This window comes from Manis javanica, chromosome 3, assembly GCF_040802235.1.
Source record: "Manis javanica isolate MJ-LG chromosome 3, MJ_LKY, whole genome shotgun sequence".
NCBI lineage: Eukaryota > Metazoa > Chordata > Mammalia > Pholidota > Manidae > Manis > Manis javanica.
Genome location: NC_133158.1, coordinates 196,484,691 through 196,508,194, shown reverse-complemented (window position 1 = coordinate 196,508,194; position 23,504 = coordinate 196,484,691). Strand labels below are relative to the sequence as shown.

At 34.5% G+C, this 23,504-nt stretch overlaps 1 protein-coding gene across 1 annotated transcript in view; it reads right to left on the bottom strand.

Annotated features, from left to right (window-relative positions):
• LRBA (LPS responsive beige-like anchor protein) overlaps positions 1–23,504 on the bottom strand; it is a 740,236-nt gene that overhangs the window by 603,570 nt on the left and 113,162 nt on the right. The window contains exons 6-14 of the mRNA XM_037024623.2: positions 22,501–22,622; positions 22,291–22,417; positions 21,546–21,665; positions 19,530–19,676; positions 13,205–13,402; positions 12,899–13,032; positions 11,092–11,200; positions 10,637–10,789; positions 3,528–3,696 (exon numbers count right to left, since the gene is read on the bottom strand). Coding sequence (XP_036880518.2) covers positions 3,528–3,696; positions 10,637–10,789; positions 11,092–11,200; positions 12,899–13,032; positions 13,205–13,402; positions 19,530–19,676; positions 21,546–21,665; positions 22,291–22,417; positions 22,501–22,622 — 1,279 coding nt within the window. The remainder of the gene's footprint in view (positions 1–3,527; positions 3,697–10,636; positions 10,790–11,091; positions 11,201–12,898; positions 13,033–13,204; positions 13,403–19,529; positions 19,677–21,545; positions 21,666–22,290; positions 22,418–22,500; positions 22,623–23,504) is intronic.

Genomic DNA, 23,504 nt, shown 5'->3' with positions numbered 1-23,504 from the left:
CAGAGCCCAGAAATAAATTCATACTTGTATGGTCAATTAACCCACAAAAAATAAGGAGGCAATATACTAAAGGGAAAAGACAGCCTCTTCAATAACAGTATTGGGAAAACTGAAAAGCTACAAGCAAAGAATGAAACTGGACCACCTTCTCACACCATACACAAAAATAAATTCAAAATGGATTCAAGACTTAAATGTAAGACCTGAAACCATAAAACTCTTAAGAGGAAAACACAGTCAATAAGCTCTTTGACACTGACCTATGCAAAATTTTTTTGGATCTGTCTCCTCGGGCAAGGACAACAGAAGTAAAAATAAGCAATAGGGACTACATCAAATTAAAAAGTTTTTGCACAGCAAATGAAACCATCAACAAAAAGAAAAGACCACCTACTGAATGGGAGGATATAATCACAAATGACATTTCTGATAAGGGGTTAACATTCAATATATATATATATATAAAGAACTGACCCTCTAAGATCAGTTCTCACACAGTATCAAAAAAAAAAATCCAATTAAAAAAATGGGTAGAAGACCTGAACAGACATTTTGCCAAAGAAGAAATATAGATGGCAAACAGGTACATGAAGAGATGTCCAATATGACTAACCATCAGGAAAATGCTAATCAAAACCACTAGATACCGTCTCACATCTGTCAGAATGACCAGAATCAAAAAGACAAGAAATAACAAGTTTTGGCAAGGATGTGGATTAAACAGAACCCTCAAACACTCTTGGCAAGAATGTAAACACTCTTGGCAGCCACTATGGAAAACAGTATGGAAGTTCATGAAAAAATTAATAACAGAAATAGCATATAATCCAGCAACTCCAATTCTAGGAATTTCCCCCCAAAAATGAGAACACCAATTCAAAAATACATCTGCACCACTATGTTCACTACAGCATTATTTACAATAGCCAAAATATGAGAACAGCCTAATGTCCAATGATAGATAAAGAAGATGTGGTGCACGCGCACACACACACACATGAAATATTATTCAGCCATAAAAAAGAATGAAATCTTGCCAGTTATTACAACATGGATGGACCTAGAGAGTATTAGGCTAAATATAATAACTCAAAGATAAATACTATATGATTTCATGTATATGTAGAATCTAAAAACAAAACAAATAAGCAAGCAAAACATAACATAAATAGACTCAATAGATAAAGATATCAAACTGATGACTGCCAGGGGGAGGACAATTGGGGATGGACAAAATATGTGAAGCAGACCAAAAGGTACAATCTTCCATTTATAAAAGAAATAAGTCATGGGATACAATGTAAAATATAAGGAGTATAATTAACAATTAACAATAATGTAACAACTTTGAATGGTGACAGATGGTAATTAGACTTATTGTGGTCATCTTTTCATAAAATATATAAATATCAAATCACTATGTTATATACTGAAACTACTATAATATTGTATGTCAATTACTCCCCAATAAAAGTTTTATGCCTCTAGAATGATAAGTATTCAGTCTCACAAACAATTGCACATACAATGCTCCAAATGTACAAAATGGGATTATATAAAACTATAATGAAGAAACTTATTTTTTAATAAGATCAGAGGAATTCTAAAACACAAAAATGAGGCAACAAGTAAAATTTGTATTCAATAATAATATGCACTTATGTTTTTTAAAAGACTCTTAAGAATGTCAATATAGAAGCTTTTTTTAAAAAAAAGCAAAGGAAAATCTAAACTTTATATATGAATTTAGTATGAAAAAATTTCTTTTTTACTATTACTCTTGTATAAGCTAATACAAAAAGTCTCAAAAAGCACACCTCAACACAATTCTGTTCATGAAGAAAGGGAACATTGTGTTGACTACCTCTGACTTCTTCTCCTCTTCTTGAAAAGTCCTTGGTCACATATGGCTCACATTAAAGTCAATTTTCATGTCTCAAACATATAATTCCCTAGTAGAAAGCTTTTGAAACCAAACACCCATTGTGGCAAGACCCTAACTTAGGTACCTGTTTGCTATATATTTTATGCAATTTTCCCCTCACTAATCACTATGTACAGCTAGCCCCTAGACCACCAAAGCATAGGACCACCATAAACACAAACAGGCGATTTAAAATAGGAAGAAAACTGTTTAAAATTTGTTCTACTTAGAGTTCCTATATAAGGAATGGATTACAGAGTTACAAAAGGAATACCAAGTTATCCAGCTATCTCAATTGAAGTATAAGACTTTCTGAAGGTCACTATGAGTTAAAAAATCAAGGCAAGAATACAAATACTAATACCCAGGACAACACATGATACACCTACAGAACCATGAAACATTTATAAGGAAATTATGACCGAATGCTATTTCTGCCACAACCTTACCAACTTAAATAGATCCTATATATTGTATGTCATCACAGTTTTCTAAATTATAGATAGCACATTCTCTGAGAATTGTTTATTTTCAAAGGGATGAAAAAAGTATTGTACAAATATGAGACCTTGTCTTTGAAAATCACTTAATAGAAAAAGCATTTGAGTATAATCAGAATGTATGTGGTGTGACTTTCCACCACCTATTTCCTGATTTCAAGCAGCAGCCGTCAATTTTTATCAAGGAACTGAACCCATCCTTAATCAGATCATGTATTTTAGAGGCTTGCGTGACCACCATGTCTGGGAAATCTGAAAAATACCTCCCACACAGATGGGCATATGATGCAGTCAGAACCAATCAGCAACAAACAGACTAAAAAAAACTTTGGCTGGAAATATTCAATACAGGCACATGCTCCTTTGCTGGATTTAAAGCTGTGAGAATGTGAAGGTGGAGCAGCTGTTAGCTACCACAAAGAAGAAAATATATGAAAACAGCCAACAGAAGAACTAGGAATTGGAGACAAACTGGGTCCAATAGCCATATTCTGAACCTCTCTACCAAGTTCTGCTAAAACTGCCAGTTTACATGAGCTTATTTACTCCCTTTCATGACATAAGCCAGTCTGAAGCAGGTTGTACAATACTAACAACGAAAAGAGCCACCACTTGTCAAAAAATTTTTTGACTTTTTCCATGAACTGTTGACATGATAAAAGAATACTATACTTCTAGTAATTTAGTCCTGATTACACAGAAAAATTGTAACAGATACTCCCTATTTCTGCAAGAAATCTCCATTTCCAAAAAAATAGTAATTTTCAGTAATTCTCATTGTGATAATTGGCCTCAGCATCAGTAACAGATACTAATATAGAATTTCTTCTCCTTTTCAGTGCATTTAGGTGACTAAAGTCACCCTAGTCGTATTTGCTCCCCTCCAACTCATAACAGTAAAAGTAGAATTCTTCAATAAGATTAGCAAGTTATTAAGTCCTGTAAACCATAATTTGGGACAAACTATTAAAATCATCAAGATTAAAATAAAAATTTGCTATTATGAGCTTTAGAAAAAGTTCCAGAAAATATAAGAAAAAAAAAAAAAGTGAAAATCTTGATTTGCCACTGGATGACATAGTATATAGACAGAGATGATATACCTAATCCTTTTGGGGTGATACCACTTCGATCCTGAGGATTCACTGCCCAGTAGTAGTACTTCAGTGTATGCATGATGAGAAGCACTGTTCCAACTCTCCGAATGGCATTATATATGTTAACCGTACCAATGAATTCCGTGGATACATAAGTATAGAGTGTCAACTGAACCTAGAGAATCGAAATAAAATGTTTAAATCAAAGAAGCAGACCAATTATATCCACTAGTTGCTTGGATATATTTGGTCCAGAGCTTGATTAACATCCATATTAGAAGATAACACATACCCACTCACACACACACACAATAAACACACAAACTCTTTACAAAACTAGACCAGGTAAACTCTTCTCTTACAATACCATTAAAAGTAAATACTCCCAAATATATCAAAATTTTATAGCACTATTTCATGGAAATAACTCACTCTTATTTAGCAATCAGCAATTATTCATAAGCATGTGTAACTTCTTTATAATAAAGTTATTACTTATGCTTTGCATAGTTGTTTTAAAAAGCTAGGCAGTTTCTTTGTGTTGGAAAAAATCACAAGCTAAAATAACTCCAAAGAAAGAAAAAAAAAATTTACTCAAAAGAAAAAAAAGGAATAAGAGAAAGAAAAGCATACCAAAATATGTAGTTTACCTTAAGAAATATGTTAGAAAAGCAGAATTGTTATAATAGCTCATTACTACAAAAGCTGTAATTATAATTATAGCATTACAGTCTCTAAACATGTTTCCATGTCTATCAGCTACTTCCCCCAACTAGGAAAGGATTCTCCATATTTCTAAATAGTCTAAATAAATACGTAAGAACATACTAGTTTCAAAATATAAGCTCTTACTACTTAAGAAAAAGAAACTGAAGTGCTATTACACCACTGCACATTTCATTTAACACAAAATTTCAGTGAAATCACAGCTTTACCATTCTTCAACAGCTGTACTCTACTACTTAAAACAGCACAGAGCAAGGATGGCCTCTGCTCTGCTCATGTTGAAATCAAGAACTTTTCATTTTGTTGCTAGTGAATATACTTTATAAACTGAACATTATGCAGGGCATATAAGCTGTCCCACTGGCCAAGGACCAGTCATTGAAAACAGAGCAAGTATGTTACCTTCCTGAACACTGAGTGCATTTTCATTTTCAACCACACTGGAAACTTCAGTGATACCTGATGATTTCTTTAGAGAGTGACAATTAGGTCCCTATCATCCAGATGCCCTATAAATAACCAAGACTAAATGAATTAGGGAATCAATCAGTAACCATGCATGTCAAAGAGTAGCAGACTCCAAACCACATAAACTGAGGCTTATAAGATGAATACAGTTTAGAAAACCTTATATATTGAATAACCCATTGACTTGCTGAAAGATAATATTATTTTGATGTAGCTACTGCTGTTCCAATGGATAAGTCCAGTTTAGTTGTCACTGAGATTATATAACTCTTTCTATGACATGGTTCCAATTCTTAGCCAGGCTATTTCACTCAGTCAGGAAATATTTATATCTGTCTGTATAAAAGCACTGTATTAAGGAAATACAGTGGCATATACACTGTCCCTCAATAGCTGAAATCTAGTTTAAAAGATGAATAATACATATAAATTTACGTGAAAAACCAAAAGTAATAAAGCACCTGGAAAGTAAGATAAATCATGAAGCAGTATGTAATTAATTGCAAAATGAGTGGCATAATTATTAAATACTGTGAATTCAGAAGCCAGAGAAATTAAAGATAAGCTAAAATAGTCAAAAAGCTTCACTAGTAAGATAGGTATCAAGGTAGGCTTTGCAGATGAATAGTAAGATAGGCAGAACAAAAAAGGAAATTTTAAACAGAGAAAATCTTGGATGATACAAAAGGTTTCCCTAGATCTAGAAAAATGTTCCTCGATCCTGGCTGTACATTAAAATACTTGAAAAACATTTCTAAAAAACACTGATGCCTAGGCCTGATCCCACACCAATTAAATTAGAGTCTGGGGTGGAGACAGTGGGATTCATTTTTGGGTTTTTAGTTTTTTTCTAACTTCTCCCACCTGATTTTATCAACAGCTAACATTGCTGATGACTGCTCTAGGACAACCTTTCAGTATCTGCCTAACGTTGGAGCCTAATTCAGTTTTTAAGATAAAAAAACTAGAAAGAAGAATTGGCATTAAGACTTACTGCTAGAAAAGGGACTACTTTATTCCAAAACCACTGGGAAACTATTAGGACTTTGGGGACTAAGTAATGATCTGATAGAGTGATATGTTAAGAACATTTAAGAATTCTGGCCCAAAAGTGATAAAGACACAGATAAAGACACAGAAAAAGGCAGTCTCTTGAGAATGAGCCTGTTGTAAAAGAAAAATAAATAGAATTTAATAGCAACACAGTGAGAGGAGTAAGAATGGAGACTATTTTTCATAATTAGGAAAAAAACCTTTCCTTATCTACTCATATGATCTATAGCCACACAGATCATATGTGTTAATATCTGTGGATAAAATGAGAGTTCCTGTGGCCAGGATTCTCACCTGGCCCTGGTTGACTAGCCCACTGCACACCTGTGGGCAATTTGACTCTGTAAAAAAGAGTTCCGCCCAGTGCTCTGGGCACCACACGGTGGCAGGGCTGCAAGGCTGCAGGAGAGCAAAGCAGAGGCTGAAATGGTGGCAGCGCTGAGGACAGAGGCACAGAGGATAGCTGTGTGGGACAACTGTGCAGAGAGGCCTGGAGGAAGGCTGTGCAGGACAACTGTGCTCTGGGATGGCTGTGCAGACAGAGGGGCCCAGAGGCAGAGACTGGCTTGCTGCATGGAGACTCACTCTGAATGAACAGGATTTTAGTGACTGACCTGCCACCTGGAAATAAAGTTGGGTATAACCCTTTCACCCCAAGAACGTTTTGCTGTCATTTTCTTTGGTCACACTGAATCCATAGAGAACTTGCCCGGGCTGAAACTCACTGGCAAGACAACTGGCATAGTCAGCAGGGTTCACTGTTGACCAAGGAAAAGGGCAGGCTGCCCTTATGGGATGGGTACTTCAGCGGGTTGCCTCTGTGAATGGGGAAACAGTGGATCGTCCCCCAATAGGTATGTGGTCTGAGGTGGCTTGCCTCCTAGAGGACTGGGCCCCACCCCAAGACTGGAGGCAAGTTGAGGTGACACCTGAGGCAGTAGGGGTGGCTCTTGATATAGTAAGAAGATCCTTTGAGAAGCAGAGGGCCCATGAGGCAGCCGGACTGTGGGTTGGCTGCTTCTCACAGTCTTAAAAAGGTCTGCAGAGGAGACCCAAGGAATGGCAGCACGAGAATGTGAGCTGCAAACTTCAGTAGATTCCCTGAGGAGGGAAGTGGCATTGTTGCAAGAGGTGGCACGAGAATGCGAGCTGAAGACTTCTATGGATGCCCTGAGGAGGGAAATGGTATTGATGTGGGAGGAGGCGGCACGAGAGCACTGGCAGCAAGGTGCCGCTGGAGACGAGACGGCAGTGCTGCCAGGTGCTCTGAAGGAGGAAGAGGCCATCAAGGAAAAGGAAACACTCCTGAGGGAAGCACAGGTGGAGGTGGCACGAGAACATCAGCTGCAAAGCACTGAGCTGAAGGTAAGAGACCTTCTCAAGACAGAGGTAGCATTGCTGTGAGGCACAGTAGAAAAGGTAAAGATTGCAGCAGAGGAGGCACTCAGGGGAGGGCAGAGAAAGGTGCCATCAGCCCCAGAAATGGAGGAGCTGAGGAAGGATGAAGGGGCGGTGCCAAAGGCACTGGCAACTCCTGTATGGAAAGCACGCCCAGTGGTTGTAATGAAAATAAAAACCCAGCAGCTGAAAGTTCCCCCAGGAGAGGAGCAGCCCCCTCCCCAGGTCATGGAGCACTCTATGCTCTGCCCATATTCTCAGGCTGAGCTGGTGGATTTGGGCTCTGCAGTTAAGGCAGAAGCCCTCGGAGTCAATATCAGCTTGGCTCCTGCGTCTATGGGACTTAGGAGTGAATGGAATTGTTCTGTAGGGATCAGAGATGGGAAAGCTGTCTTCCCTGACAGTGCAGCCTGCCTTGAGGAAGCCAATCCAAAATCAGACCCCAGGGAGTCACTCCCTCCTTGATTGGCTTATGGCTGCACTTCGTGCTGTGTGGCCCAATCCGGGTGATCTGCCATCCTCTCCTGTTAGATGGCAGACATGTGCTGAGCTCCAACAGGTGCTACAAGAGGTAGGCATAAGAAATGCCATCTATAGTCCAGAGAAGTATAACCCAGATGAAGAGATTTTCACTACTGGTATGAGAAATACTGTACTTCAAATGGCTCCTACCTCCCTCTTTGGGTCTCTAGTGGCCATTCTTTCCCCTCAGTTAGGGCATCCCATAAGCTGCATACGTACAGTAGCAGACTTAGGAGAGGCACAAGCAATGAGAATCCAGAAAGAAATAAGACCTGTTACTCACAAGAAGAATTTACATGGCCCCGTGAGGGTTACAAGGACCCAGATGTGGGTTGATTTGATAACGGCAGGAGTAGATGGAAGAAATTAGACGGGAAGCCAAATAGGATCTTACTGGAGCTATGGCAACAACTGAAACCAGAGCAGCAGTTCCAGCCATTAAGACTAAAGAGGTAGAGGTCAGAGACAGAGCCATGAGTCTGGCCTGTGTGTCTGCAAGAGAGGCTGGAGAACAATGTTCAAGCTTCCTTACACAGGGACCATTGCAGAGGACTAAGAGCACATAGATTGAGAGGAGAGAATCCTGGAGGGGTGGAGTGTGGATAAAATGAGAGTTCCTGTGGCCCTGGTTGACTAGCTCACTGCACACCTGTGGGCAATTTGACTCTATAAAAAGAGTTCCACCCAGTGCTCTGGGCACCACAGGGTGGCAGGGCTGCAAGGTTGCAGGAGAGCAGAGCAGAGGCTGGAGTGGTGGCAGCACTTAGGACAGAGGCCCAGAGGACGGCTGTGCGGGACGACTGTGCTCTGGGATGGCTGTGCGGACAGAGGGGCCCAGAGGACGGCTGTGCAGACAGAAGGGCCCAGAGGCAGAGACTGGCTTGCTGCATGGAGACTCACTCTGAGTGAACAGGATTTTAGTGACTGACCTGCCACCTGGAAATAAAGTTGGGTATAACCCTTTCACCCCAAGAACGTTTTGCTGTCATTTTCTTTGGTCACACTGAATCCATAGCAAACTTGCCCAGGGCTGAAACCCATTGGCAAGACAATATCTGTGCTTCCATTAGATCTAAATTCTATGAGGGCAAGAATTAGATGTGCTTTGTTCACAACTGTGTCCATAGAGGCCAGCATAAAGTAGTCACTCAACAAATGAAGGATACTGTGTACAGGAAAATTTCATCTCTCCTGTTAGGTCATTATAAAGACTGTCTCTGAGCAGATAGAAGATACCTACATATTATAAAGTCACTGTGAACACCCTTTTCTAAAAGCAAATGTTAATTCATACATATATATGTTCAACTTTTGTAACCTTGGAGCTAATGAAGTTAAACTTTTTGTCCAATAATCTATACAGCTTCCTTCCAAGACACTAAACATAATTTTGTATGCATTATGTCATATTCCTTTTCTTAAGAAACTACTCCCTCCCCCAAACTCTATGGCCTTCTGTCAAACATCTTTAAATTTGCCTTTTGTTATAACTCTACTCATAATAAAATAGAAGTAGATATGATCCCTCACAGATAAACAAAGCAGACAGCTGAAACAAAATTTAATATTACCAAATCAATTGCAAATTCTAAAGAGGAAATTAAAATTATTCAAGAAGGTAAGAAATGAAGTACAGCAATACCAGGAATGTAAGGGAATGACATAACGAAATTTTTAAATATTCCTGTACAATTAAGTATCTAATAAGGTTTCTGACTACATCAAAAGAGACCCAAAACCCTACAAATATACTGCTTAGTAAGACAAAGAAGTGTCTAGTAAAAAGTTTATAAAGTAACTTGAAACAATCCTTGAAAAGAAGTAAGACTGAGGGTCATAGAAGAGAAGGAGGTCAAATTTGAGCCCAGAGATAAAAAGCTACAACCTCCAGCTGCCTCCTTTGATTATTTCCAAATGGCAATCACATCAGCAGCTGTTTTTCTCTTTAACATTTGAAAAGACCAGCTGAAAACAAGATACTATGAGTCTAGAAAAGCAAAAAAGTCAGCATTTTTTTCTGACAACTAGAGTTAAGTATGTGTTATTCCAAACTAGACAAAGATAAACACTGAAAGTGGACCAAAAGGGAGAGGGAGAGACAGGAAATTAAGGGGTTTGAAATAACACAACTCCTGAAAAAAAAAAAAAAACCGCAGATAAGACAGATACAATTATGTAATGTAATAAAAATTTTGCTGTTTCAAGTTCTGCTTAACACTACTAATATTAACATTTTTAGGATAATTTAATACATTAGGACTTATCAAAAGTTTTATTTATATGCTTTATCACAAATTCACTTATATTCACTTAGCAGTAACTGGTTTGTTCTTATAGTATTAAATTATTGTGTACAAACAATTATATTTAATAATTTGAATTACTGTGGAATCAAAATTACATGAGACCAGTATATCTTGGAAACCTTCAAGTGAGGCTGACATTTCAACAGTTCCTGTACGAATTAAAAATCAGGAATTCATCATGTTGGTAAAAGGAATGTATGTATAAAGAAGAGGGAGAGAGAGCACAGTGAATTAAGGAATAAAAAAACATACATATAAGTTGCAACAGTAAAGAGCTACTGTTGATAGGAAACACTGTATTTACATTGGAACTGTCTAACTTTATTTGTATTTAGTAAACCAAAGTCTCTCTCAAATAAAATTTTGATTTAACAGACAATAAAGACTATAGCTCTGGTTTTTTAAAAATACTGACATTGTTTTACAAATAAAGATACACTGATTTGCAAATTCACCTAAAAAGAAAAATAGCCTGCTTAGTCAAAAAATGCTACCCATAAAATCTTACAGGATAGCATTTAAAAGGATAAAAGAAAATCCTCATAATTATTACTCTTCCTAAGTACAAAAACAAGTGAAGATTGGAAAACAAAATCAATATATATATATACACACACACACACACACACACACACACATTACCTTGGCTGGGGTATGAATCCATATAGCTGGATTAAGAAGCATGTGATCACACAATTGTTTGAGTAGAGGCATCCCATTCTGCAGATTACTCAGATATTTTGAAAATGCAAGGCAAAGTTCAAGTACTGCTCTGCTAACATGGGATTTGGAAGACTGAAGAAAAGTAGAACAAAGGTCACTACCAATACAAGTGAAGTAAATTAAATGCTGTCAATACAGGGAAAAAAAGTTGGCCCACAAACTATGCTCCAAGTAAAAGATGCCATGAGACTCAATATCACATCTCTCTAATAAAACAATTGTGGCAAAGTCAAACAACAAAACGTTATTTTAATTTAGGTAATTTTGTGCAACCAAAGAAACACACTTGCAGAAAGAATTTCTCAACCACTTATGAAACTAAGACCATGGCCTGCAAATTAGGAATCAAAAATATAAAGTATTTCATACTTTACCTTTTCAAGACTATATCCTATTACCAAGAAGCCCTTGCAGGCAAGCATCTGCTCCTGCATAGCAATTGAATTCTTCAACAACTCCATGATGAAAGCCAGCAAAGTTGAACTGGGAACAAAAAAAAGGCAATGGTTTGAAAAACATATTTCAGTTTTTTAAAAAGGGTTAAATAAATGCAGCCCTTCACTTATCTTAATAAAAAGTTCTCTATTTTAAGGAAATTGAAGTTCTGATAAAACTCCTTGCAATATTATTTCAGGACTAGAATTTTAATGTAAGATTATGATTTATTCAAACACTTATTTCATATACTTTATCACAAACACACTAATAAATGAATTACTTAGAAACAGCAAAACAGCATGACAAACACACAAGAAATAGAGTAAAATTAGCAATGTCCAAAAACAAGTAATAAAAAGGCTAATATAAGAATATTACGGCCTTAAATTTAGAGAACGGATTTAACTTAGCCGCAAGTATGTTGTTTTGGAGAGTTAGAGACCAGAAGGAAAAGATATGTGGAGCAAAATGCTAGAATAGAAACCCTGAAAATGCGTTAGGACTCCAGACTGGCCTAGCTTGAATGGACCAGAGGGTTCATGAAGGGGAAGTAAAGCTGGAGACATACTAAAATCCTCAAACATTAATTTAAAAGTTTTGTTCATTATCCCCACAGGAAAATCATAACTCAATAATCAGTCAAGAAGACTTTTAGGGGCTACAGCCATGCTCTCATCCTCACAACATCTAGAGATAACCCAAAATGGAATAGAGTATGGTCAGCTGTTATTTCCTTCTCAAAGGCTGAGGTTCCCACAAAGAGAAATCATGTTTGATAGCCAACCTCCTCCTCCACAAAAGTGCTTTTAACTATCAGCAATTGCAAAAGGATGTTGAAAAGTAAAAAAAAAAAAAAAGTGAAAATTAGAAGTCTTTAAAGGGATAACCAAGAAAAAATAACTAAGCTCTGCTCTGAAGGTTTTAGACCAGGACACACAAAAAAATTCATGCAGTAGTAATATGTCAAAGATAATTGTATTTTGATTTTTTTAATATAGTCAATAATAACCAGATTTGGTACCTTATACCTATTTAAAAAAAGTCATTTTGTTGCCTAAAAATAATCTGGAGAAAATTGTTACATCATTAAATATATACATACATTGATAGTAGATATCTAGTTATGTATAAAAGCAGAAATAAGGGAAATAATTCTAAAAAGGAAGAATGGAAAATACAATAAACTATAATTGCTATAAAGAGTTTCATTAGAATATACAGCCATGAAAAATTCATTTAGTTACTCCCTCCAACATTTTATAACTTGTCCTCTTTTATCTATGCCTTTTTTAGACTCTACACTACAATAGAAATGTGCCAAATGTACAAGCTAATTAAAAATGACTAAATTATAAATTACCCTATAACATCAAAAATCTGATTTCAAATTACATACATCAATAAGTAAATATGAAAAGCTCAAGTCCCATAATAAATCACGACCAAATAACAATTCAGAGTATTTTTTAAATAAAATGTATTCAATTTTGATAAATCCATTACCATTATTCCTAACTTTATTCAAAAGCAACTTCATTGTTTTCTAGCTTTCATTTTCCTGAAAAAGAATTTGAATTAGTAGTATTATTTATGTCTTTTCAGTAGCTTATAGTTCACAAATTTCTTTAAATTATATTCTCTTTTAATCCTACCACAAATTTAAAGAGCGAAAAAAACTGTGCAGTTCAACAGTGATGAAAATAACTCTTGTAACAAATTAAAGAAAAAAATTAATGCACTCACCATATGGTCAAATCAACTTCATCAGATAAATATTGCTTATAATCCAACTGTGCAAAAAGTGGAAACAGCACTTGTACTCCTCCAACTGAATGCATAGCACTTTGGATGGAATGTGTTAAAACTGCCGTCACATCCTTACAAAAAAGAAAACACGGTGAAGATTCTGATTATTTCTTTTCCAAAACAATTAAAAATAAAGCATTATAGGAACAATATTGCACGTATTTAATAGAATCTACCAAATACACCTCAATAATACATCAAATTTTACCATTAAAAGTATTCTTAAAAGATTACAGCTAGTACCTGGAGCATGAGTGCATGCGGTGAATGAACGAAAATTGAAGGGTTGTCCTTGGGGGATGATTCGAGGCAGAGCTGAGCGTCTGTAGCCCGGGGATTATATGTGAATGCAATGGCACTGGAGAGCTTGCCATCATACAATAAAAGTTTGTGATGCTCAGCAAGGAACAGGTCACTTTCTGCTTTGAATTTAAAAGTTCCCTAAGAATAAAAAGGTCAACAGTTAAGTACTAAGCTACAAAACAAAAACTTAGAAACAAGTCACCACAGATACAGAAATTTAAGGAGATATACTACTTATTACTTTCCCAATTAAGAGCCCTGCTTAATTACTTCTGAGGTGGACTGAATTCATTTTAAAGATATAATGGAAATCAAGGCAACCTGCTTTCAATTTATCAATCGTATGGTAATTCTATTTTTAATTTCTTTAAGAACTGACATACTCTGTTCTATAGAGCCCGTACAATTTCACACTCTCACTAACAGTGCGCAAGGGCACCAATGTGTCCATGCCCTGGCCAACACTTGTTATTTTCCGGGCTTTTGGTTTTTGGGTTTTTTCTTATAATGGCCGTCTTAACAGGTGTGAGGTGGTATCTGCTGTGGTACTTTTATGCATTTCTCTGATGATTAGTGATATTCAGCATCTTTTCATATGTTTCTGGGCTATCTGAGTATCTTCTTTGGAGAACTATCTATTCAAGTCCTTCATCCACTTTTTAAGTGGGCTACTTGGGGGAGTTCTGTTGTTGAGTTGTAAGAGTTACTATATATTCTGGACATTAATTTTATCAGATGTATGATTTTAAATATTTTCTCCCATCTCATAGGTTGCCTTTTCAATCAACTCTTTAAAGCACAAAATATTTAAAGTTTGAAATCCCAATTGTCTATTTTTGCCTTTGTTGCCTGTGATTCTGGTGTTATATACAAAAAATCATTGCCAAACTTAATGTAATGAAGCTTCTCCTCTATGTTCTCATGTAGTTCTACAGTTTAGGCCTTAATACATTTTGAGTTAATTTTGGTATATGGTGTAAGGTAAGGATCCAACTTTATTCTTTTCTATGTGGATATCCACTTTTCACAGCACCATGTATTGAAGAGATTATCTTTTTTCCATTACATGGTCTTCACATTCTCATAGGTCACTTGACCATATATGCAAACATATATTTCTGTACTCTATTCTGTTCCATTAGTCTCTATGTTCATCTTTATGCAAGTAACATAGTGTTTTGATTACTACAGCTTTACAATGTGTTTTGAAATTTTTGAGACCTTCAAATTTGTTGTTTTTCAAGACTGTTTGGCTGTTTTTGGACCCTTGAGATTCCATATAAATTTTAGGATGTTTTTTATTCTACTACTGCAAAAACTTCCATTGGGATTTTGATAGAAATCGTATTGACTTTAAAGATTACTTTGCACAGTATGCATTTTTTAACAATAATGTCTTTCAATCTATGAGCATGGGATACATTTCCATTTATTTGTGTCTTCTTTAATTTCAGCAATGTTTTGTAATATCCAGTGCACAAGCCAGTCTTATAACTTCTTGGTTAAGTCTGTTACTAAGTATTCTTTTTTATTCTACTGTAAACAAAATTGTCTTACTTTCCTTTTCAGCTTGTTCACTGGTAGTGAACAGAAATGCAACTGATTTTTGTTGTTGATTTGTATCCTGCAACTTTGAATTCATATATCAGTTCCAACAGATTTTTATAAAATCTATAGGATTTTCTACATATAAAATCATGTAATCTGCCACGAGAGATATTTTTACTTCATTCTTTTGAACTGGGATGTCTTTTATTTCCTTTCCTTGATTAATTGCTCTGGCTTGGACAGCCAGTACTATGTACTATATAGAAGTAGTAAGAGTGAGCATACTTGCCTTGTTCTTGATCTTGGAGGAAAAGCTTTTAGTCATTCACTGTTCCATATAATGTTAGTTGTGGGCTTTTCATATATAGCCTTATTATACTGAAGTACTTTCCTTTCATTTGTAATTTGTTGAGTGCTTTTATTATGAAAGGGTATTGAATTTTGTCACTTTTTCTGCATCACATGGTTTTTGTCCTTCAGTCTGTTAATGTGGTGTATTACAATAATTGATTTTCATATGTTAAACCATCCTTCCATCCCAGGAACAAATTCCAGTCATTCAGGAAGTGTGATCCTATTACTGTGCTCCTGAATTTGGTTTGCTAGTATTTTGTTGAGGATTTTTGCATCAACATTTATCAGGGATATTAGTCTGTAGTTTTCTTTTCCTGTTTTGTGTTAGTCTGTGGTATCAAGGAAATGCTGGCCTCCTCAAATGAGTTTGGAAGTATTCCCTCCTTCTTCATGTTTCAGAAGAGCTGACAAGGACTGGTGTTAATTCTTCTTTAATGTTTGATAGAAGTACCCCAATGAAGCCATTTAGTCCTGGGTTTTTCCTTATTCAGAGGGTTTATAACTGATTCAACTTCCTTGTTACCTATAGTCTGTTTAGATATTATAAATTTCTTTAATCTTGGTAAGTTATATGTTTCTAGGAATATACATTTCTTCTAGGATATTCAATTTCCTGGTTTAAAATTGTTCACAGTAATATAATTCTTTTTATATTCACAGCATTAATAGTAATGCTTCCTCTTTTGTTTTTAGTTATTTTAGTATTTAAGTATTTTAGTTATTTATTTTTTTCTTAATCTAAGAATCTGTCAGCTCTATTGATCTTTTAAAAAACAAGCTCTTGGTTTTATGTATTTTTTCCTATTGTTTTTCTAGTCTAATATATTTCTGCTCTAGTCTATTATCACTATGCTTCCCCTACTAACTTTGGACTTAGTTTGCTTTTCTAGTTCTTTAAAGTATAAAATTAGATTGTTGAATGGTGCTTACTTTTACAAACTTTCCTCTTAGTACTGCTTTCTCTGAATCCCTTACGTTTTGGTATTTTGTTCCCATTTTCATTTATCTTGAGATATTTTCTAATTTCATTTGTGATTTCTCCTCTGACCCATTGGTTAAGAATGTGTTGTTTACCTTATTTGTATATTTTCCAGATTCCTTCTGTTATTAATTTCATCCCATTGTGGTCAGAAAAGATATCTGCTATAATTTCAGTATTCTTAAATTTGTTAAGACTTGTTTTCTGGTCTAACATTGTGGTCTAACAAATGTTCCATGTGATCTTGAGTAGAATGTGTATTTGATTGTTGGGTGGGGTGTCCTATATATGTCTGTTAGGTCCAAGTGGCCTATATTGTGGTTCAAGACCTCTGTTTCCTTACTAATATTCTGACTGGTTGTTCTATAATATTGAAATGTCCTACATATTATGTTGCTGCATACTTCTCCCTTCAATTACGTCAATGTTTGCTTCATATATTTGGGAGCACTGATGTTAGATGTATGTGTTTTTAATAATTTTATCTTCCTGGTGAATCTTTATTCAATTTCCTTTTTTGTGACACTTTTTTACTTAAAGTCTGTTTTTTCTGGTACAAATATGGTCAGAAATACAAATGGAACCAAAATACTGCTCCCTTTTGTTGCCATTTTCATGGACTATCTTTTTCTATCCTTTCACTTTCAGCATATATATGTCTTTAGATTTAGAATGCATCTCTTATAGACAAAATCGGATCTTGGGTTTTTTTAATCCATTCAGCCAATCTACTTCTTTTGAGTGAGAGGTCTAAATCATTTACATTTAAAGTTATTACTGAGAGGGAAGGACTTTCTACTGCTATTTTGTTACTTGTAATTAGTCAACTAATTAGTTGCCTTCTTTCATATTCCACTGATTATCTGTTATTTAAATACTTAGATCCCTTTCCCCTCTTATTTTGTGTAACTTTTATTGGTATTTTCTTTGTGGTTACTATAAGGATCACATAAAACACTTTGAAGTTATGACACTATTTTAAACTTAAGTTCAATCACATACAAAACCTTCATTTACCTCTTCACTACCCCACTTCACATTATTGATATTACATCTTTTTATACTGTGTATCCATCATAAATTTAGATATTTTAATGCTTTTGTAATTTAAATTCTATACCAAAATTAAAAGTGATTTATACACCAACATTGTGATACTACATGATTCTAGATTTGTCTACATACTTACCTTTACCCCAATATGCAATACAAAACCAATAAAAATCCCAGGAAACTTTTTTTTTTTTAGAAATAAGGTAGTTCTAAAATATACCTGGAAATGCAAAAGGCTTAGAAAAGCCTGAACAGTTTTGGAAAAGAATGTAGTTGACGGTTTTAGACTTCCTGTTTTCAAGACTTACTATGAAGTTACAATAATCAAGACAGTACAGTATTGGCATAAGAAAAGACATATATGTCACTGAAACACAACAGTCTCAAAGATGCCAAGGTAACACAATGGAGAAGAAAAGTAATTACCAAAAAATAGTGCTGGAACATCAAGCTATCCTTACATGGGAGGGGTGGGGGATGACACTTCATAGACTATATGCAAAAATAAACTTAAAATAGATCATAATAAATATAAATGTTAAAACTATAATACTTAGACTATAATGTAAGAAAATTTTCCAACCTTGGAATAGGCCAAATTTTCTTACAACACAAAAATTGACTATAACAAAAAATTGATAAATTGGAATTTATAGTATTAAATTCCTCTCTTCCTGAAAAACCACATTAGGGAAACAAGATGGCAATACATAATGGGAAACTATTTGTAACTCATACATCTGATAAAAGATATATCCAGAATACAGTAAAAAAAATCCCAAAACTCAGCAATAACCAAAAAATGGATGGAAGATTTGAACATGTGCTTCATAAAAGAAGATATGCTAATGTCCAATAAGCAATGAGAAAATGCTTGGCACCTGTAGTCATTATAATAACACAAATTAAAAGTAAAATGAGATAATGCTACATATTCATTCAAATGTCTAATATTAAAAAAAACAGCAATTCCAATGTCTAATATTCAAAAGACTAGCAATACTAAGTATTAACAAGGATATGTAGCAAGTAGAAAGCTCATATACTGTCTGTAGTAATGTAAAATTGTACAGCTATCTTGGGAAAGAGTTTGGTAATTTCAGTTGCCATACCACTTAGCAATTCTACTCTTACATATTTATGAGATAAAAACAAGAGTCTACACAAATATTTGTATACCAATATTCACGGCAGCTTATTCCGAATAGCCAAAAACTGGACACAACTGAAATGTTCAATACTAGATGAACTGATTAAAAAGTTATGATATATTCATACAGTGGAATACTAACTACTTAATAATAAAAAAGTATTACTAAAAAACATGACTGAATCTTATATACATGCTAGGAAGAAACCAAATGCCCAGGAGCACATATTGCATAATTATATTGAAATAAAACCTTTTAAAAAATCTAATCCATAGAAGACCAATCAGTGGTTGCATGTCAACAGAATGGGCTTATCCAGTGGAAGGACCTGACTGGAAAAGAGCACAGGGGAACCGTTTGCAGTGATAGAAATATTCTATTTCTTGTTTTAAGAGTTTTACTTTTGTCAAAACTTACTAAAATATGTATACTTTACTGACTCTAATGGTATGTAAATCAACTCAGTGAGGTTAATACTGTTTTCAAAGGAATATAGCCGGCATTAAATTGCTTCCTGAAACCAGAGTAATGATGTCTTTATCCAGAGGTTCCCAAATTTTCTTGGTTCATAAATTTCAGCACCTCATTAATTTTTTAAGGTGCTCTAGACCAAAATAAACTTTTAACATTCAGTTTATTAAGTACTTTGGTACAAACAACTTTATATTTTAACCATTTAGAAGCCACCTGAAAAAATAATGCAGAAGTTGAAAGAATAACATTTCCAACATTATCATAATAACAAAATTATTAATAGGATGTATATGCATTTTGGACACTGTACAAATTCTCAAACTCTGGAATCAGATTTCACACGATCATTCTCATTTCTTGTTCCACGATCATTCTCATTTCTTGTTCCACACTGATTTTCCCATGGTACTTACTTTTTATTACACCAACTGTTGAAAACTTAGCTGTGCATAGATAGGACATCATCAAAAGAAATGCAGCATGACTAAAGGTGAATCTTAAGTCTGTAGTTTGCACAGTATGACATACTGTGTTTTGCTGAAAAAATGTGAAGTACTCTTCAGACTCCTGTGGCTTCCCTGTGGTGCCCTTGGTTACTCTGACATACAGTTTGATAACCCAAGATAAGTTGTACCATGCATCACCCACCTTTTAAACACGCTCAACTAAACCCTGGTTAAGCAATAAACAGCAAGTAAATAAGTACCTTGTATCCCAGGCCCAACTGATAAATAGCAAAGATCTGAGCTGCATTAAGAGCTTCATTAAAAAGGTAAACTGCAGTCATCTGACCACAGAACACTCTGTTAGCATCTGCTGTTTCTGATGACCCCAGGAAACATTTGTCAAAGGTCTGTGAAAGAAAAAAAGAAGACAATTTTTTTTTCTCTAGTAAAATCTCTTCCAGAAATAATAACCTATATTGGTATAAATGTTTTGTCCATTCTAAACTATAATCTGAATAGATTAAAATAATTCATTTAGCTTTTCACTTCATTATCATCTGCTGTAGAGATCAGGAAAAATATAACAGAAAAGGAGATATAACACAAGTTTTTCAAAGTACAATAAACAAAACGATGTCAAAGTGGATGTCAGAAATGGAGTCAGACAAATCGTTATGGACCCTGATGGTTCACGCTTGAGCAACCAAGGAATGAGAGAGAAAAGCAGACTTTGGAGCAGCAAGAAAAACTGAGAGTTGTTTGGGACATAATGAATCTGCCTTTTCTGTGAGCTAATATGGATGGAGCTAATGTGGATGAAGAAGCAATTACTAACAGGGTTCTGTAAACCTGGTGAGAAGTTAAAACTGTACACAAGTTTTTCCAAACATCAAGATATAGATATGGTGAAGTGAGGAGGAAATGCAATCTCTCAAAAGAAATGTCCAGAAAAGGTGTATGGTGTCTTCTAACATAAAAAAAATCCTCTTAAAAAAAATCCAGGTTGCAAAGACTACATTTTAAAAAACCCATGTGTACAACAAGAAGGAAAAGAATGAAGTTCTTCACATCTCTTTAAAAGTATCACTTTATGCCATGAAACCATTAGAAAAATGTTGAAAAATAAATGTGTATTGACATTATGGAATATAGAAATTGGTAACACTTGGGTTCTAAAACAAAACACTAAGTCAGTTTACTGCTTCATGTGCTTGACATTGGCAAGTTACTTAACCTCTCTGCTTCAGTTTCCTTATCTGTAAAAAGGATATTATTATAATAGTACTTACCTTGCACAGTTGGGCGTTTTAGAAAATAAGGGTATTGATTACAATGTCAGGAATACAATAAGTACTCAATAAAGGTTAATGTAAGGAAAATATAGGTTAAAAACGATACACATATGTGAGACCCTTTTTGTTTAAAACAATGACAGCAGGTATTTATTGAGTACTTATTCTGCGTGAGGTATTCTGTTAACTGATTTATGAACAGTTAATCATCACATTAACCTTCTGAGACAGGTACTCATCTCATTTAATTATCACATTAACCTTCTGAGATAGGTTCTATTTTACAGCCACTTTAAGTAGAGAAAACTTAGGTATAATAAATTAAGTAAAGTCATATAGTCAGTAAGTAAAAGAGCTGGGATTCAAACCTATGTCTACCATTACAACAATGTGGGCTCTTTAAGTTAGCATTACCCAATATGTATAAATATGTAGCACAGGATCTGAAAGGAGGATTTAATGGTAAATGGGTGGTACAATTTTTAATTATTATTATTTTTCTATTAAAAATGTAATTGGAGAGAAAAAAAGAACATTTTAATTTAATTCTCAACCATGGATCTCATTTTTAATACTGAAAACATAATGTAGTAATTATCTATAACAGCTGTAAATTATCTGCAAAACTTACAAGTATGTGTCATCTAACTCATTTATAAAAATGATAAGAATGCTACAGGAGAGCTCCCAAGTTTAATTTGATCAATGATACACTGACACATACCAACTGTTACCTGTAAATCCTTATCTCTGCCCTTCCCAGAATAATTTAATAACAAGGACTAAGTATTATCTTACATGACACATTAAGAAAGTTCTACTCTATTAATATATTGACATGCTAGTCAAATTATGATTACAAAAATCTACTTTTGTGATATTCTACAATTTATATTCAATGTAAAACACATTTTTTTTCTTATTTGAAAATCCCATGCTTTTAAAACAATTTTTTTCTCATTGTAACACTTTCAAACTACTTACATCACTGGTGTTGACAAACCAAGTTATCTCTCCATAGGAAGCGAGCTCACCATTCACATAACATCGAAGCTCACTATTCTTCCATCGGTTATAAATGTGCACTATAGTTACCATATACCACTGAATAGGCAAACAGTTAGAAAAAGAAAAAAAAAAGATAATTATCCTTGCAATAACTCAACCACAGTAATAACAAGTAAATGATAAATTAACAACTAATTATAAAAATAAGACCACTTTTATTAAATTCAGTATTCAACCTCTGGAACAATATTTGCAAAAGTGAGCTCTTAACAGATAAGAAACTGTTTTTCCAACTTCTGAAAATTTTCAAATATAACCAAAAAAAGTAAAGTTTAGTACAAACACCCTCTTTTCCACCACCTAGATTCCACGATTGTCAATGTTTTGCCATATTTGTTTTATCTATCTACCTATCTATATATACACACATTTTATTGAAAAACCACTTAATCTCTAAATTTTAAGGTACAAAATGCACATACTACTACTACTACTACTAAAAATTGCCATTGATATTTTGCACTACTATTTCCCTTAAACTCTTTAACTATTACCTTTTTTTATAATCCAAATCAGAGAGGTTAACAACTCTCTAGTGATTTATACTTCCTTTTCTGATACAATACAGCATTGTGATTTACCACATACTATGCTAATAACATTAAAGTCAAGCATTCTGAGGATAGCCTAGCTTGCTAACACGACTCAAAAGATCACATACCTTTTGTGGCTTAAAATCAAACTTCACACAATGTTGAAAGCCTTTTCCTTTTGACTTTATTGATGTTATAATCAAACAGCCCCCAACAAAGTGAGCAGAATAACCAAGACCTTTGCTGGTTCTGAAACTACAAAGAATAAGTTTTCATTTCACCTCTAAATGTCCCATTTTCAAACTAAGATGATAACACTACATTACAGAAATACATACCAATACAAATATGGTTTATCCTTATCGACATTGATGTTATTTACAGGATCCATTCTAAGCCAGGTATGAAATGTAAAACCATTCTGGTATGGCCATTTGGCTATAGGAGGTAATGCAATAGCCTAAAGGGAAAAAACTGAGTTACTGACTCATGAAAAACTTTATTATTAAAATCATGAAAATGAGACTTTACAATGCTATATGTGTATATATGTATTCCTACTATTATTATTCTATGTCATGATTAAAATATACAGAAGTCTCTTTATCTGGTAAAAGACTTTCAAAAACTTTAAATTTTCCAAGATACTTAACACATAATGGCAATTTAATTAAACAAGGGAAGCATTCCTTATGACCTGCAGGACACAATAATCTTGCGTACTTCATTTCTTACAACAGCATATCCAAAAATATTCCAATTAAAAGAGATAGATAGGTAATGATATATCAAATTGGAAATCTGTTGCTAAAATGTGAAGGTTTAGAGTAGAGAACATGGACAAGAAATAAAAGAAGTTAAGAAAAGACTTGGAATTATTTTTTAGCCACAAATATAAAGCTGAAGAGGATTAGTTCATACCATTTTTTTCCTTAACATTTTAAAAGTTCAGTCAGAAGTCACTACATAAATGACTACCTGGCTTAAAGTTTTATGTAAAAGATCACAGTACATAATGCAAGGAATCCTGAACAGCCAAAACAATCCTGAAAATGAAGAACAAAGTTGCAGACTCACACTACCAAATTCAAGACCTACTCAAAGCTACTATAGTGAAGACTGTGTGGTACTGACATAAGGATTGATGTCTAGATCAATGGACTAGAATTAAAACCCTTGAAATAAACCCTTATATTTGTGGCCAATTGATTTTTCAGTAAGAGTATCAAGGAAATGCAATGAGAAAAGAATAGTTTTTTTCAACAAATGTCCTGTGATGACTGGATATATATACAAGCAATAGTATGAGGCTGACTGCTTCCATACCTCACATACAAAATTA